This window comes from Esox lucius, chromosome 11, assembly GCF_011004845.1.
Source record: "Esox lucius isolate fEsoLuc1 chromosome 11, fEsoLuc1.pri, whole genome shotgun sequence".
NCBI lineage: Eukaryota > Metazoa > Chordata > Actinopteri > Esociformes > Esocidae > Esox > Esox lucius.
In genome coordinates this window covers 19,378,659-19,394,374 of record NC_047579.1, presented here as the reverse complement: position 1 = coordinate 19,394,374, position 15,716 = coordinate 19,378,659, and the positions used below count along the sequence as shown (strand labels likewise).

At 42.6% G+C, this 15,716-nt stretch overlaps 1 protein-coding gene across 1 annotated transcript; it reads left to right on the top strand.

The window, feature by feature from the left end:
• Nucleotides 1-7,506: 7,506 nt before the first annotated feature.
• LOC105031283 (tripartite motif-containing protein 16-like protein) lies at nucleotides 7,507-15,677 on the top strand. Its single transcript, XM_010905616.3, has 6 exons — nucleotides 7,507-8,511; nucleotides 9,455-9,550; nucleotides 10,271-10,504; nucleotides 12,185-12,356; nucleotides 13,718-13,807; nucleotides 14,090-15,677. The coding sequence occupies exons 1-6, from the start codon at nucleotides 7,996-7,998 to the stop codon at nucleotides 14,704-14,706; spliced, it is 1,725 nt and encodes a 574-aa protein (XP_010903918.2). The 5' UTR covers nucleotides 7,507-7,995; the 3' UTR covers nucleotides 14,707-15,677.
• Nucleotides 15,678-15,716: the final 39 nt, after the last annotated feature.

Below are 15,716 nucleotides of genomic sequence, written 5' to 3'. Positions count from 1 at the left end.
TTGGTGCATTAAGAGAAGAGGAGAGGGTCAAGAACTGAGCCTTGGGCAACACCAGTTGTAAGACGCTGTGCAGGATACACCTTCCACTTCATGTCACCTAGTAGGAGCGGGGTCGAGAGCAGTTGGGGAGCGTGAATGAGAGGGGCGGCATCGTTAGACATAGAGGGGGGTGATAGTGTAGAGGTGGAGGAGAGAGAACGATGACTGGAGCGCTGTTGTGTATTAGTTGGCAGACAGCATCTAGTAAAGATTAGATCGAGTTCATTGTCTGCTTTGTTTCGAAGGTTTGATAAGGAAAGGTTGAGGTTAAAGGAGAAAAGTAGTGGGGGGAAAAGAATAGGAAAGAAATGACTCAGAGGCAGATATAGGAAGGTTTAAGACATCCAATAATATGAGTAGTGAGCCATCATCTGCGAATCAACTAATCAGCATGTCAAGCTCATTGAGGAAGTCACCAAGCACACCTGGCAGATGATAATGTCCTTCAATGAAAAGGTCACACTGACGGCATGAAATTCGAAAGAGGAAATGGGTTGGTAAACAAGAGAGAATCTCTAATTTGAAGGAACAAGTAGCCCTGTGTAGCCTGCACTGTGACCAGATCCTCTTGGATTATGGGAAACACATAGTCAGATGATTAGAGAGCAGTCAGAGAAGCAGTATTTTATCTTCTAGTAGCCTAGGCCAACTTTATGTAGAGCAACAATTCTTCTTTTCAGATCCTCAGATATTTGCCATGAGGTGCCATGTTGAACTTCCAGTGACCAGTATGAGGGAGTGTGAGAGCGATGACACCAAAATGAACAGACCTGCTCCCCATTCACACCTGTGACCTTGTAACACTAACAAGTCACATGACACCGGGGAGGGAAAATGGCAAATTGGGCCCAATTTGGACATTTTCACTTAGGGGTGTACTCACTTTTGTTGCCAACAGTTTACACATGGCTGTGTGTTGAGTTATTTTGAGGGACCGCAAATGTACTGTCACGTAGTTATATATGGAGACGGAAGCAAATGCAGAAGTTCGAAGGTTTACCCCTTTTATTAAACCAAAAAACAACGAAGAACCTAAACTGAGTGCCGGGCACTACGATAATTCCAATGGCACAGGCGCACAGGCGCACAGGCGCACAGGCGCACAGGCGCACAGGCGCACAGGCGCACAGGCGCACAGGCGCACAGGCGCACAGGCGCACAGGCGCACAGGCGCACACAATGACCCACAAGGACAAGGAGAAAAGGGCTGAACTAAATACACTGAGAAAACGAGGAGAACAGAAACAGGTGGGGGCTAAACACAGGTGAACTGAATATACGTTGAACAGAAACAAGAACAGGAAAGACCATACAAGGACAAGACAAGGAAACACAGAAAACACGAAGTGGAATGGCCCCTTCAGGAAGGGACCATTACATGTACACTGTTATACAAGCTGTACACTTACTTTACATTGTAGCAAAGTGTAATTTCTTCAGTGTTGTCAAATGAAAAGATATATTCAAATATCTGCAAAAATGTGAGGGGTGTACACACTTTTGTGAGATACTTTAAGTTACATCAAAACATAATTCTATGTTGCTAAATATAGGTACAACAGATTTGTTTTCTTTTTTACATTGCCACTCATCCTGAAACTTCTTAATATTTTTAGATAGCTGTGGCTAATGATAGCTAAAGTGTGTAACTGCTGTTCAAAGAAAATGTAATATGTATAACAGTTTACCTTAGCCCAAAAACTTCAAGTCACAGAAGCATGTAACATCAAATTACAAAACGGTGAAATTGTCCTTTAATAAAGTGTTTTTGCCTAATAAGGAAACAGAGTAAATATATGCATTTTGTGTGTGAACCTTTCAGTTTCTGTTGATCAGGAACAGATCTAGGATCAGTTTCACATCCATCTATGATGGAGGACTTTCACCATGCATCTGACAGGCCTAAGAGTGGCCTTCTAGAAAAAGGACAGAAAAATTGGGTCAGCATGTAAGCAGAGGAAAAGAGGTCAGAGGTCATCTTCGTTTAGTGCAAGACCTGAACATACTAAAAGCAGTGGCATTTTTATATGTAAAAAATTGGTGGGGCACAAACCATTTCAAAATAGAGGATACATACCAGTAAAGCTACAAAACTCCCTCTTGCTACTGATGTGTTTATTTAACACATCAACAAACAGCGTGGCTCAACAAGCAGAGCGGGTTGCATCTACTAGGTGTTAGTACACATACTGGAGAGAGAGAGAGACCTTCTTGTGTAATTGCTCTACTTTTCTCTCACACACATGTAAAATTATCACTGTCACATTTACAAACCTAAATAAGGAATGCAACCAGAGAACAGCAATGAGCTCAACACCACTGAAGGCCACAACGAAGCGGAAAGCCAACTTTTTAGGGATAAAGATCCATTCTATGACAACACCCTTAAAAGATAAGCATGGACACATTGACACTCCTCACCATCTATATCAATAGATCCAGCACAAAAATATGACCAATGCACGGACCAGCACCACAAAGGCAGGATGATAAAATATGCTTTCACTCACCAACGCTGGGCACCATGGCAAACTTTTAGATGACTTTGGGAATTAAGTCATGTAGCTGATGAATAAGCTGGCTTTGGATGGACAACATGGCCAATGCGTTGAGTTGCGGCTGTCCCATGGTATTGCTAGTGAAGGTTTTTACCCTCTTCAAGATGGAAAGGTTCCTCTCTGACTCGGATGTCATCATAGGTGCCGTTATGATAATTTTCAGCAGAGTGACGGTCTCAGCAAAAGCCTCCTCTAGGTTGTTCTCATGGATGGATCTTAACAGAGACAGGGCCGTCTTACCAGTGTGAAGTTCAGTGTGGCGGTACAGAGTGGTCAGCTCAGACTTTCAACGCACAGTCAAGCTCAGATTTATGGAATGACAGGACAAATTGTGGGAAGAGCGAGCTGTCAACCAGCTTGGCAGAGATCAGGTGGTCACTTTGTGAAAACCTCTGCTCCACCTGGGAGATGACTGTGTCGCATGCCTCCTTCATCACCGGCGCTGTGTTGGTTACTCGTGGGCCTGGCTCGTCTGTTCCATCGTGAACGGTGGCAGGCCATTCATCAGTTTGCTTCCGCATATTCTGGACATTCTTCTTGAAAAGGGTGAGCGCACTGCTAATCCCAGATGCATCAATGCTTCGTTTTTGCTGAGTGTTGTATAAAACATCAACTTCTTGCATAAGGAAGAGAAGAAAAAAATCCAGCAGCTGCAGAAATGCTCGGCCCCAGAGTTTTTTTTTGACAGGCAGAATGCCTCACTTATGGTGGCCTCATCCCATCCTGGTTGTGTGCGTATGTCCTCCATACACAGGAGCAGCGCAGCACGGTTTTCCCAAACTGCATTGACAGTACTACCTTTAAAGTTCTATCGTACAGCGGGTGGCCTTGGAATTAGTCTCTGTGTTGCCCCAGCAAGTGCCGCAACAAGTTTTGGAGCGCCAGAACAAAAGGTGGCAAAAGCAGTTAAATCTGAAAAAGAAAATAATCAGGATGCTCATCCTTACAAAGTTGCTGCAACGTCAGGTTCAGCTGGTGAGCATAGTAGTGAACAAACTGGGCATGTGTGTACACAACCCCCGTATCTGCGAGGAATCGGTTCTGCGAACCCTCGCGGATGTGGAGCTTGGGTAAGTGACACAAATTGCGGTGAGTATTCAACCCAATCACATCCAGGAAAACAACATATCGTGCGCGTTACCGTTTATTTGCATAATCGTTATGTAATAATGGACAGTTTACTTAATATTTTCTTCATATTTGCACTTCATGAAAATTAACCGGATCGAAGCTTGGATGGCTAAAATTAGCGCGTTTTTAGAATTTCGGACTTCTTGAAAAATGTCAGCGGATACTTGAGTTCTCGAATGTGGAACAGCGGATAGCTGGGGGTTTACTGTATTTCTCTTTCATTAGCGTCTGTACCCCTCTGATGTTTCCACTCATTACAGCCGCATCATCATCATTCTGAGCGATCAGTTTTTCTCCCAGCTTCAGTGGTTCCAGCACACCATTGATGCTATTAGAGAGGCAGAGTCCAGTTTTATCTTTGACTCCCACAAACTCCAAAAACCTCTTTCACTGTATTGTCAGGCAACATCTATCACAACACAACCACCATTTGTAACTTATAGGAGACATCAGTTTTTCATCTGCCTGTATAGCAACAAATCATGTCTCGTCCACTCGCTTGGCTATCTCCTCCCTGTACACTTCATACTTACAGTCTAACAGTTTGTTTTGTGCTAGATGTCCCTTTGAAGATGGGCTGAGCGTCATAGTGCCTCTGAAGTCTCGAATCGCCCTCACACATCTTGAAAATGCATCTGAATATTCCAGGAATCAGAGAGTCCACCGACTCTTTCGTGCCCCTGCAGTGCAGTTTAACATTTTCCACACAGTTTAATACATGTTATGATCCGACTGAGAACATACCTGTTTTCCTCCACCTTTTTTGTTAAGATGCTTAATGGAGCGCCTGTATGCACTGTTAACTTGGGCTGCAACATTTACCCTTCCAAGTAAGCCCAATTTCACTGCATTGTCCAGATGACTCCCGCTGCTCTCATTTTTTGCAATCCTCTCAGAAAGATGTTTCAAATCTTTGTAACCCGTCCTCGACCAAGTACCATCTCCACCAAATAGCAGACATGGAAAACAGAAGAGTGCCTTCTTTTGTATGCTAACTGTTAGCCACTTTTTCTTCAAAAACCACTCCATGTTAAACCTGCGGTTACTTTTACCAGCAGTTTGAGAATTGACAGACAGCCAATCAGGTCTGTCTGCCCCACTTGGCATCAAATTTGTGTGATCTACATTGATCACATTAACATTCTGAGCATGCGTATTACTATTTTCACACGTACAATGTACATTGTGAGAGAGGGGCTAGCCCCACATTAACACTTAGCCTATGGCCTACTACTGCGAACTCGAATCGGCAGAACGCAGTCTGAAGCAGCAAGGCAGGGACCAATGAACATGAAATAAAGTCCTAACACAAATGTTATGCAATTTACGAAGATGCTATATTCATAGATAATAAATTATAGGATGTAATCTTCGAGAATTAAAAATAACATAATTTTGTTGCAGTTCATTCTGTTGACAACAGGTGGGGCTGTGTCCCACATGCCCCTAATGACCAGTAGCCCCTGACTAAAAGCAATTGTAGTGCAACTGAAACATCTCATATCACATCAGAAAAATAGAACAGAGAAAGATATTTTCAAATAAATCTTTAAAGCTTAAAATCCAGGAATATAACATGATTACTCAAAACATAGGAACTTAATTTAGAGGTCATTAAGTAAGATGGCACTCAGAGACAGAAGAGTGTTCTGATTAGACAGCACGCCGTAGGCAAATAGACAAGGCACAATTCATTGTAGCAAACTAGTTTGTTATCTAAGGATATTATTGTCTTTCTCCAAGTTTGCATCCAAGACTTCCTGTAATGCCTCATTTGCACTTCCTGTTTTACTTTACCAGGGTCTGTTTCCTGGACACAGATTGTCTATTCTTGCACAAAAAATATCAAGCACAATGGAGATTTCCCAAAATGTCTAATCATTCTGTTTCCAGTTCTATCTCTCAATACATTGTTATAAGCGTAGCTGGTGTATGTTTTCAGGAATTAATGGTCTGTCAGGGATGCATCCCTTCTCTGTAGTCAAAAGTAAACATTGGAGTCAGTTTCATTTAATTTCTGGGCAATTCAGGAAGTACACAAATAATCCACCTCTAGAATAAGTTTAATGAAAGCGTAGTTTAGAGTTCGGTGTTATTGTGTAGCTTTCTAGCTACTGAATAATGACCGGTTATAACCATAGCCTTGCAAGACAAACAGTTTAGATGGAGCATTGCATTGTGTCAATAGACAACTTGAGTGTCAACAGATTTCTACAACAAATGTAACATTGTTTGGTTACTTATTCTAGCTACTAAATGCAGAAAAATGAAACAACATTGGGGACTTTTTATGTTCTATTTGCATTATTTGTACAACCCTATTTCCAAAAAAGTTGGGATGCTGCGTAAAATGTAAATAAAAACTGAATGCAATGATGTGCAAATCATTTAAACACTATAATCAATAGAATATAGTACAAAGACAACATATCAAATCTTGAAACTGAGACATTTTATTGTTTCATGAAAAATATATGCCCATTTTTTATTTGATGCCAGCAACATGTTTCAAAAAAGTTGGGACAGGGGCAACAAAAGACTAGAAAAGTTATGTGATACTATAATTCAAAACCTGGTGGAATATCACACAACTAATTTGATCAATTGGCAACAGGTTGGTAACATGATTTGATATTAAAAGATCGTTTCAGAGAGGATGGGTCTGTCAGAAGTGAGGATGGGGAGGGGTTCATCACTCTGTGAAAGACTGCACAGGCAACAATTTGAGCATAATTTTTCTCTACCTAAAATAGCAATGAGTTTGGTGAGCTCATCATGAGTTTGGTGCTCTGACCGTGTATTTTTCCAAAAACAATAAAATGTCTCAGTTTCAACATTCGATATGTTGTCTTTGTACTACTTTCAATTAAATAATGGGATAAATGGTTTGCACATCAATGCATTCTGTTATACTTTCATTTTACACAGCGTCCCAACCTTTTGGGAAACAGGGTTGTACATTCTACAGTATTTCATAACCAAGTTTGGTTTTGGGCAAAATACCCCTTTAAGAACATTACAATTTTTGTTTTTATTGACTGGAATTGAAATGCATTGGGCCCTAAACTTTCTGGTCACTGCGGTTTCTTGACTTCCTCATTATTACAGTATCAATAGTGCCAACTACAATAGCATTAGAAACTCCTTGTATCTCAATGTATGCTAGTGAAGTTCTTGTCCGTATACTGTAAATACTGTACAAGGATTTGATTTCTGAAACGTTTAATTTTGGATAAAAAAAAAAAATTATTCACATTTCACCGACTGTTTTATTGATAGAAGATACAACCATTTTACTTTCATTAATCATCTATGTTTATTAGATGATAGTTTTAAATGCTATTTATTGGTATTCTGGACTTAACCATACTTGGTGCTTTATTTAAGTTATTTTGTTTACATGTGTGTCTGTACACATCTAGTCTGGAATGGAATTTCATATGCGGTTGGTTTCACAGGACACTTCTCATTAAATGTTAGCACATTCCTTTCTCCATTTTCTCACTCTTACCTTGTCCACCTACAAACCAACACAGTCCTGCCATCAACCAACCAGTGACATTTAAAAGAAAAGCCCTTTCAACATTGGAAGCTCTTTCGTGGGACCACAGAGAGATAGCATACATTTACAACATGTACCCAACAAAACGGAACCACATGCATATTACAGATGTACATTATGTGTAATATGTACACCAGTAAGCAGTGTTAGATTACTGAATAGAGGAAGGAGGGGTGAAACGAGAGAAGGCTCCTGCTGTTGCCACTGACTCATGTGGATGCAGTGAGGCGTGGTCATTCTGATCTTATCTGCTCACCGCTTTGTCTTGAGCGTGGGTGTTGGGAAAAATAGTTTCTTGAGGAAAGGGAGACAAGAGACAGGAGTGAAACGATACGGTTCACAAGGCGCGGTTCTCAGTTCTGTTCTTGACGACACACTGAGCGGTCTTGAGGTAGGGAGCTGGACAGGGAGTTACAGGGGAGAGGCTCATCGCGAGAGAGCGAGACCGACAGAATTGAACGCCTGAAAGTTTCGTTGAAGACATTGACTGACAGGCAGAGAGTGTTTTTGAGCAGGAGGTCAGTAACATTCTCTCAGGGCAAGGAAGTAGGGATTGTATGAGTATCTGCAGCCTCTACCTGTTCAACACAGGAGACCCAGACAGAGGCCCAGTGGCCCAACCCTGCCGCCTGAGGTTAAAAGGGGAGAGTGCAGGACCTATCTTGGCCCACCGTCCTCACAAAGTACATCCAGGGAGCAGCGAACATGGAGGTGCTCATTGTAAAGAATGAAGAAAACACAGCAGAGAGTCTTGTCACGACTGGAAGCAAACATGTCACCACACCCATAATAAATGTTGAGGACCTGAACCGAAACCAGGAACAAGGAGGGGACCCAGTGAGAACCGACGATAAGCCAGATGAGAACACCCGGGCCCCCGAGACCCAACCCTCCAGCTGCCTCGCCATCGCCCCAGAGGATGTACTGTGTGACTCCTGCATCGAGAGACCAAGCCGGGCCCAGAGATCCTGCCTCACCTGCCTGGTGTCCTACTGCGAGGCCCACCTCAGGCCTCACCTGGAGAACCAGAAGTTCCAGAATCACCGGCTGGTGGAGCCTTTACAGGACATTGAGTCTCGCTCCTGCCTGGAGCACCGGCTGCCTCTGGAACTCTACTGCCTGACGGACGGCTGCAGTGTGTGTGTGTGCTGTGAGTGTGTGGGACTGGAGCATCCAGGACACCGTACCGTACCTGTCGGTGAGGCGCGGCGACAGGTCGAGGTATGTGTTACAGTGGAGGCCGGTGGGTGGGGGAATTAAGAGTACTTGCTCTTGATAATGATATATCCCAGCACCCTTATTTCTTATGTCTTCACCGATACACACACAAGTTCATTTACATTTCACAGAGAGTGGATGATAATTGTACGAGTGCTCAGTTTTGGGGATATTTTTAAGATGTATTTCATTAGAGCTCCTTTTGGTGAGCTCACGGAGGGGAGGCAGGTAGCCTACCAAAAAGGGAGATTTTACACCAAATTGTGCCCGAAATACAGAACATTAGTTGACAGGAATGGCGTAAATAATAATACTGACTGAACATTGAGGAGAAAATTTGAAGTAAGCCTGCATTCATTGATTCAATTGACATGTGATGTAAGCCTGCATTCATTGATTCAATTGACCGGATATGTTTATATATATTACAGTTACATTTAGTAGCATCTGTTAGTTACAAATAAACTAGCATATACAGCTCCGGAAAAAGAGACCACTGTACCTTTTTCTTTCCTTTCTAAAAAAGTCTAAAAGGAAGGTTTTGTGTGAGGAACAGAAGGGTGGTCTCTTTATTTTTTCCGGAGCTGTATGAGTGAAATCGTTTGTTTTCAGTAAACTGCCGGGCTGTTTACTGATTGCTTGAGAAATCTGAGATGAGAGTTCCAAGTAAATAGTTTTTTTACTGTCAGTGTTGTCTTGCTATCCAGGAGAAAGAGCAGAAAGGATTAGATTGGATAGGGAGATTCCAAGGCAAAGGTTTTTATGACATTTCATGTGACATGTGATACACGTACAGCACAGTCCTTTGTGTTTACAGCTGTTCTAATTGGTTGCTCTATTTCCTTCTCTATCGGTCTCTTCCTCAAAGTTATAGTTCAAGGTAGATACATTCCCACATTGTGTGTAAATGCATGTGTGTGTTTCTGTGCATGTGTGTGTGCTATAGACAGAGCTGCAGAAGAAACAAGGGGAGATTTTGAAGACAGTCTCTTCTGTGGAGAATGCCATCGGCAAGCTACAGAACAACACTGCCTCTATAGAGGTAGGCCGATTCAATTTGCCACTCAATCTGCATTGTAATGTCTATTGCTGTAAAGGAACTTTAACATACAGTAGATACGTATTTCGTATCTACTTTTTTAAAGTTTGATTCTCTCCATCTCTCTCTTAAATATAAAATATTGTATACATCCAAATTAATTATATCTACAAATTCTTAACGAATACCACTTAGCTATGTTCAACTATACAGTTGTATCCCTTGAGGAAAGAGTTGCTTCATTGCTTTTTAACAGACACTGTGCATAAAGCATTGTTGAAAAAAAGCATATAGCGCAGTTACCTGCATCATTGGCCATTGGTTCAGATTATACTCACGGAATAGCCCACGGAGGGCGATGTACTGTGCCCGTGCCGTCACGGTTAGTTAGTAGTCAAAATTGGTTTACTTGCGGTGTAGCAACTCTTTGTGGGGACTTGGCTGGAGAGTGCGTTCCCTACCACACATAAGGATTCTGGTATAGACTCCCTGCTTGAGGGATTAACCCAATGAGAATTGCTTTAGATGTGCCTTGGAAGACACATATCTAGACATTTCTCCAGCTCGTTTCAGAGGTCATTCCACTTTTGCTACTTTGTATCTATCCCTCCTGCTAGTGTCTTTAGCTCTAATAGAACTCCAAACATGCCGCTCAAGAGACAGCTCAAAACACAGCTGTGACAAATGTATCCCCCACTCTCCCTCCTCCTTGTTCCTTCTCAGAGCTCTGTGGCGGGGGCAAGAGCTGTGATGGAGCAGCAATTCTACCTCCTGCAGGGGGCCATGGACGAGGCCCGGAGGGGGACCACGGAAGTGCTGGAGGATGAGCAGAGGCAGGCTATCAGCCAGGCTGAGGGCATCCAGGCCCACCTGGAGCAGAAGAGCCAGGAGCTGAAGAAGACCCTGGCCAGTGCGGAGAGACTCTCCAGGAACAAAACTGACGTGGACTTCCTGCAGGTGAGACTCAAGCACCCCCTTGGCTGTAGAGCTACCATCAGTTTCCCCTCCCCCAGCCTTATTATTGGGCAAAATGCTAAACTGATCTGGAGTCTGGAGGCAAATTTTACAGGGCACCAGGGATGTTTGGGTTTAATTTCATGTCAATCCAGAAAATAATCTATTATTTTATTAATATTATTTTAGATACTTTAAAAAAGGTAGGGGTTCAGAGGTTGTTTTCAGTTTTCTGAGAATGGGCAGGGCCTCAAGGTGAAGCTGGTTCCACCACTGGATTGCAAGGACAGAGGATGGTCCTGATTGGGCTGAGCAATAGCTGTCCTTCTGCAGTGGTGCGGCCGAGGGCTGAGAGACAAGACATGTAGTGTGAAGAGATTAGTCAGAAATGTAAGGTTCGAGTAAAGCCTGAAGCTAGGGAGGGGCAAGCACCCTCTGTAGGGAAGCACCGTGGCTTTGTAGAGGAGGCAAGCTTCAACTCGAAGCTAGTAAAGTGAGATGAGGAGATAACGGGATAACTTGTCTTGTCGCATGTGAAGCAGGGTTTGGGTCAATTCTATAACATTTCCAGTCAATAGGGGAAAGTACACAGAAATGTATTGGAATAAAACTAACTTAGATCTCTTCCATGGTGTTTAATGAGAACAATTTTGAATTAGTTTTGCTTTCTAAATTGAGTTGAATTTAGAAAGTTCACATGTGCAGTTGCCTGTTTGGATCATTTAGAACCATGTCCTCTGTGGATTACCCTCATAACGTTCCCCCAAAATCTGGTAAATCTTGTCTCACTCAGTGGTTTTGTACTGAGTGTGGTGTCTCTTAGGGAAGGGACAAGTGCCTGGGATATCCAACTGTTATATGTGGTAGCTGTGGTGTGCGAGGTAAGGCGGAACTGAGGCGCAGAGTTGGTGGTACAAGAACTTTTACTAAATAGGCTAAAAATTCACTGATTCCAAAACAAAAGACATGCACTGCAAAGTCACAATAAAATAAAGGCCGCCAACAAATACAAGAGGAACTTAAATTGGGACTTAACAAGGGTTTAACGAGACCCAGGGGAAACCACTTACAATGATGACACTAAACTGAGCATGGGAAACTAGAACAGAATTACATAGAAATGTAATGTCCAGCAGGCCACGTGAGCGGTCGTTACAGTAGCACTAGGCCATATAGCTCCTTACCGTGGCGTAGCTCCTTAATATTTACGTAGATCTGAATGCAATAATTAGTTATGTATAACCAAAAACAACACCATATAGCTTTTTCTTGTCAGATGTTTATATATATCTGCCTTAAAAGGACAGGTCTCCTTTTGTTGTTCCCAAATTACAACATGTTCCCTTTAATAATGCGCTATCTCATAGTACATTACTTTGCATGCTGTGATAGAGCTGCAGCGCTGGTAGGGCTCTATATGTAAAAGGTACGTTGTCAGTTGTGACCCTCCACCTCTCTTGGAACTTTGGATGCAGATTTTTCAGTAGATCCTTTACAAGTTAACAACGTTCAAAGCTTCATCTCACCCATTATTCAGCCAATTCCAGTGTATGAGTTACCATTTTGAAGTCTGTAGTTCCATGTGGGACGTTATGCCTAGATGTGGGTGCTGTCACGTTTGTGACTGTCAGTGTTCTTAGTTGTGACCTCCCAGTAAGTAGCTCCTCCTGCTGGTGAATACAGGAATATACCGAGTGGAAGAGGGGTGTTGTGGACGTCTGTCTGCCTGGGGTGTACATCGGCCTCACGGAGCGCATGGCCTCCTTCAGCCGCCTGATCACCGAGTCCACCCAGGGACTGTGTGACCAGCTCAAGGCGACCTACACGGACAAACTGAAGGACTTCTGCAAGACTGGTGAGGGCGTGCATGGTATCCAGGGTCATGTTAACTTTGCTCCAAATGTCTTGGCCAGATATACGATTAATGTAGGTTGAGTTGATTTGCTAACATACGTTTTCTGAATGTGTAATATGTTGTTTTTTTTTACTATAAACACCTCACGAAATTCAAACCATACTGACTCAACCCCAGACTTCTCACACGAAATTAAACATTATACTCAAAACCATATTATCTGGCACATGAATGAAACCTCAGAAGCCCAGCAAGAATTTAAAACTCCATTATAAAATGGTATTAATCAATCAATTAAAATAATATGGTCCAGAAATCCCCCTATGAACTGTATATGAATCATTATAGACTTTAGATTGTGTCAAGAGAGTACAGTACTGTAGTGTACAGAAAATATAAAAATACTATAAGACTCCAAGAAGGCAAAAGGGAAAAAGTATTTGTAGACAGGTATAGGATTATAGTCCTAAAAATAAATGTTTACTCTGCCCCAGCCTCACCATTCTATATCTTACCTGGGCCAGATTTTTTCACCCACTTCTCAGGCTATACTTTCTGACGGTCGGTATATCTTGAAAAATCCCACTGTATGGAATTATTCCTGGATTTCTCTCAACGTTTATAGACAACCATGTTCGCAATGGCTATTTCCTGGGCCTTAGGAATCAGGATCGGTCTACCATCATCAATTGGTGTTTTGGAATACTACAAGTCTTTTTTATAGAATGTAAAATATGAATACAAATGGTAAGTTCATGTCATTTTGCTGTACTGTCCTGTGCGTGCAAATATGTACATATTCAGAGTACAGTAAACAGGATAAAAACCTGGTCAGCACAATAGACAGATATGTTTACTGTAACTTTTTTCATTTCTGAAAGACCCGAAAATGTATCCAACAGTGAAACGGCTCAGGTTTGGCTGTGCTCTGGTTTCTTTCATTGCCAAATGTCATTAGAGATCTTTGTTCCTCTTCCTCTCCCCGAACCACCTCCTCTCATTCTTCCTCTACCTCCCTGATGTTGTCATCCATTATTCTAAAACACAGATTAGCTTTCATGTGGCCCTTTTTATTCATGCCAACATTGCTTGGTGACTAATTATGCTTGTTAGTGTTCACATCTCAACCACTGTTAGTTGAGTGTTAGAATTGTAAAGATTTTAGTTGAGTTATTGAATGACAGTGTTTTCTACACAACAACATGTTTGCGTGTAGAGTTATGCAAAAAAGCGTGAATGGAGCAGATATGTGTAAAAACAAGTGAATAGTGGTTATGGGTTGAAATAAATGGCATTGCATTATATGAAATACTATACTATTACCAGGATAAAACATGTCTTACCCCTATACTGACCTACAGACAAACCGGGCAATAAAACCACGGTCCACGCCAAGATGTCAAGGTCTTCTCCACTGCCAGATCCTGTGACACGAGATGACTTCCTCAAGTGTAAGACTAACCTTTCATTGCAGACCGGCAAATTACAATTTGATTGCCAAAGCCAGTGTTTACTAGCCTTGTTTGTAGTCCGTTACATACATTTCAGTGATTGTTCTCTGTGCTGTTTGACAATAGTTTTCTTTACAGACACTAAGGTGTGGAATGTTTGTACAGTACTTGGGCTATTATAGCTGTTAGCGTGGCATTTCAGTGAGCATGATTTGTTTGTATTGTCCCCGTCTATGACCCTATGCTGTTTGTTCCATCAATTCACTCTGTCTGACTCCACAGATGCCAGGAGCAGTCTGACCTTTGACCCAAACACTGTCCACAAGTTCCTGCGACTGACCGAAGACAACAGGAAGGTGACCAACACGGCGCCCTGGCAGCACAACTACCCGGATGCCCCCGAACGCTTCGAGAACTGGCGCCAGGTGATGACCTCGGAGAGCCTCTACCTGGGCAGACACTATTTCGAGGTGGAGCTGAGCGGGGAGGGAGCGTACGTGGGACTCACCTACAAGAGCATCGACCGGAAGGGCGCCGAGAGCGGCAGCTGCATCACCGGAAACGACTTCTCGTGGAGCCTGGGAAGGGATGGGCGGAGCTTCTTCGCCCGGCACGCCGACGTGGAGGCAGACTTGGAAGCAGCAGGCGGGTTCACCAGGCACGGCGTCTACATAGACTTTGACTCAGGCTCGTTAGCATTCTATGGCGTGGACGACTCTGCTGTGACTCTCCTGTACAGGTACGACGCTCAGTTCACAGAGCCTTTGTATCCTACCGTCTGGCTCCCGAAGAAGGACAGCGTGGTCTTATTGGTCTCTCCTAAGGACCAGTTTCCTAATGTGACCACAACCCCCACCACTCCTGTGAGGGCAATTGCTCCGGACCATCCAGAACCTTAATGACTGGATAGCTACAGTGTGTCTGCAAGATAGTTTATTTCTCTTTATGGATTGTATGGTAAGCAGTGAATGCATTTTTCTGTTCCCGGTTGGCAGGTAGCCTAGCCCTAGAGGTTAAAAAGGCGTTACCAGCTGTCGGAAGGTTTTCATATACTTTGTCGTGAGGTTAGCAGGAGGCACATTTCTGTTTCCCACAAATACACACTAAAGTATGTATTCTGTGTCCCATTAGATACATACAGTGTCATGCACTGTATTACATGAGCAGTTTCTATCAGTAAGTTATACGTTATTAATTAAATGGGACACCGTCAGGTATCACACCCATACATACACTTGAATTGACGTCACCTCTCAGTATTTGTCACATTATGACATCTATGCAAGGACTGGCTGCACCACTGAGTCATTTTGAAGTAGTACTTTTTTGTCTATCAAAAGAACAAACCATTGGCTGACTCCCCCTGATTACCGGTTGGAGTTCAAAAGGGTTATCAGGAGGAATCAGCCAATTGACTGCAACCGTGTCATCAGGAGGTGTTAGCCTATGAAGTCTTACCCAGCTGAGTACATTAAAATGGTGGACGCCACCAATGGTTATGTCCATGCTGAAATGTTTAATCCAATCTGTATAATCACAATGAACCCCGACTTCCAATGGTTTATCACTGCTACCATCTAGTGGTGAATATAGAACAGAACATGTGTTGGTATAGAATCACAGTAAAGAGTAATTGAATAACTTGTTTATTGTAACTGGCTAGAATGACTGACTGTTTGATTAGCAGATGTACTACTGTGATTGTTCTTCATTTCATTATTTAACAAGTGCATTATGTGTTCACATACTATCTTTCTTTAACACTGAGTCGATAAATAAAGAGATGACGTGTCCATGGCCATTCCTATCGTATGAACAGTGTGACAATAAAATGTATTTCTTATAATTAAACATGTTATTCATACATTCACACGTATTGGAATGTTTTTATTCATACATTCCCGAAAAA

Coding starts and splice junctions, on each gene's coding strand:
- LOC105031283 (XM_010905616.3), top strand. CDS start 7,996: ATGGAGGTGCTCATTGTAAAGAATGAAGAAAACACAGCAGAGAGTCTT. Junction 9,551..10,270: donor ACAACACTGCCTCTATAGAG/GTAGGCCGATTC, acceptor GTTCCTTCTCAG/AGCTCTGTGGCGGGGGCAAG. Junction 13,808..14,089: donor ACGAGATGACTTCCTCAAGT/GTAAGACTAACC, acceptor CTGACTCCACAG/ATGCCAGGAGCAGTCTGACC.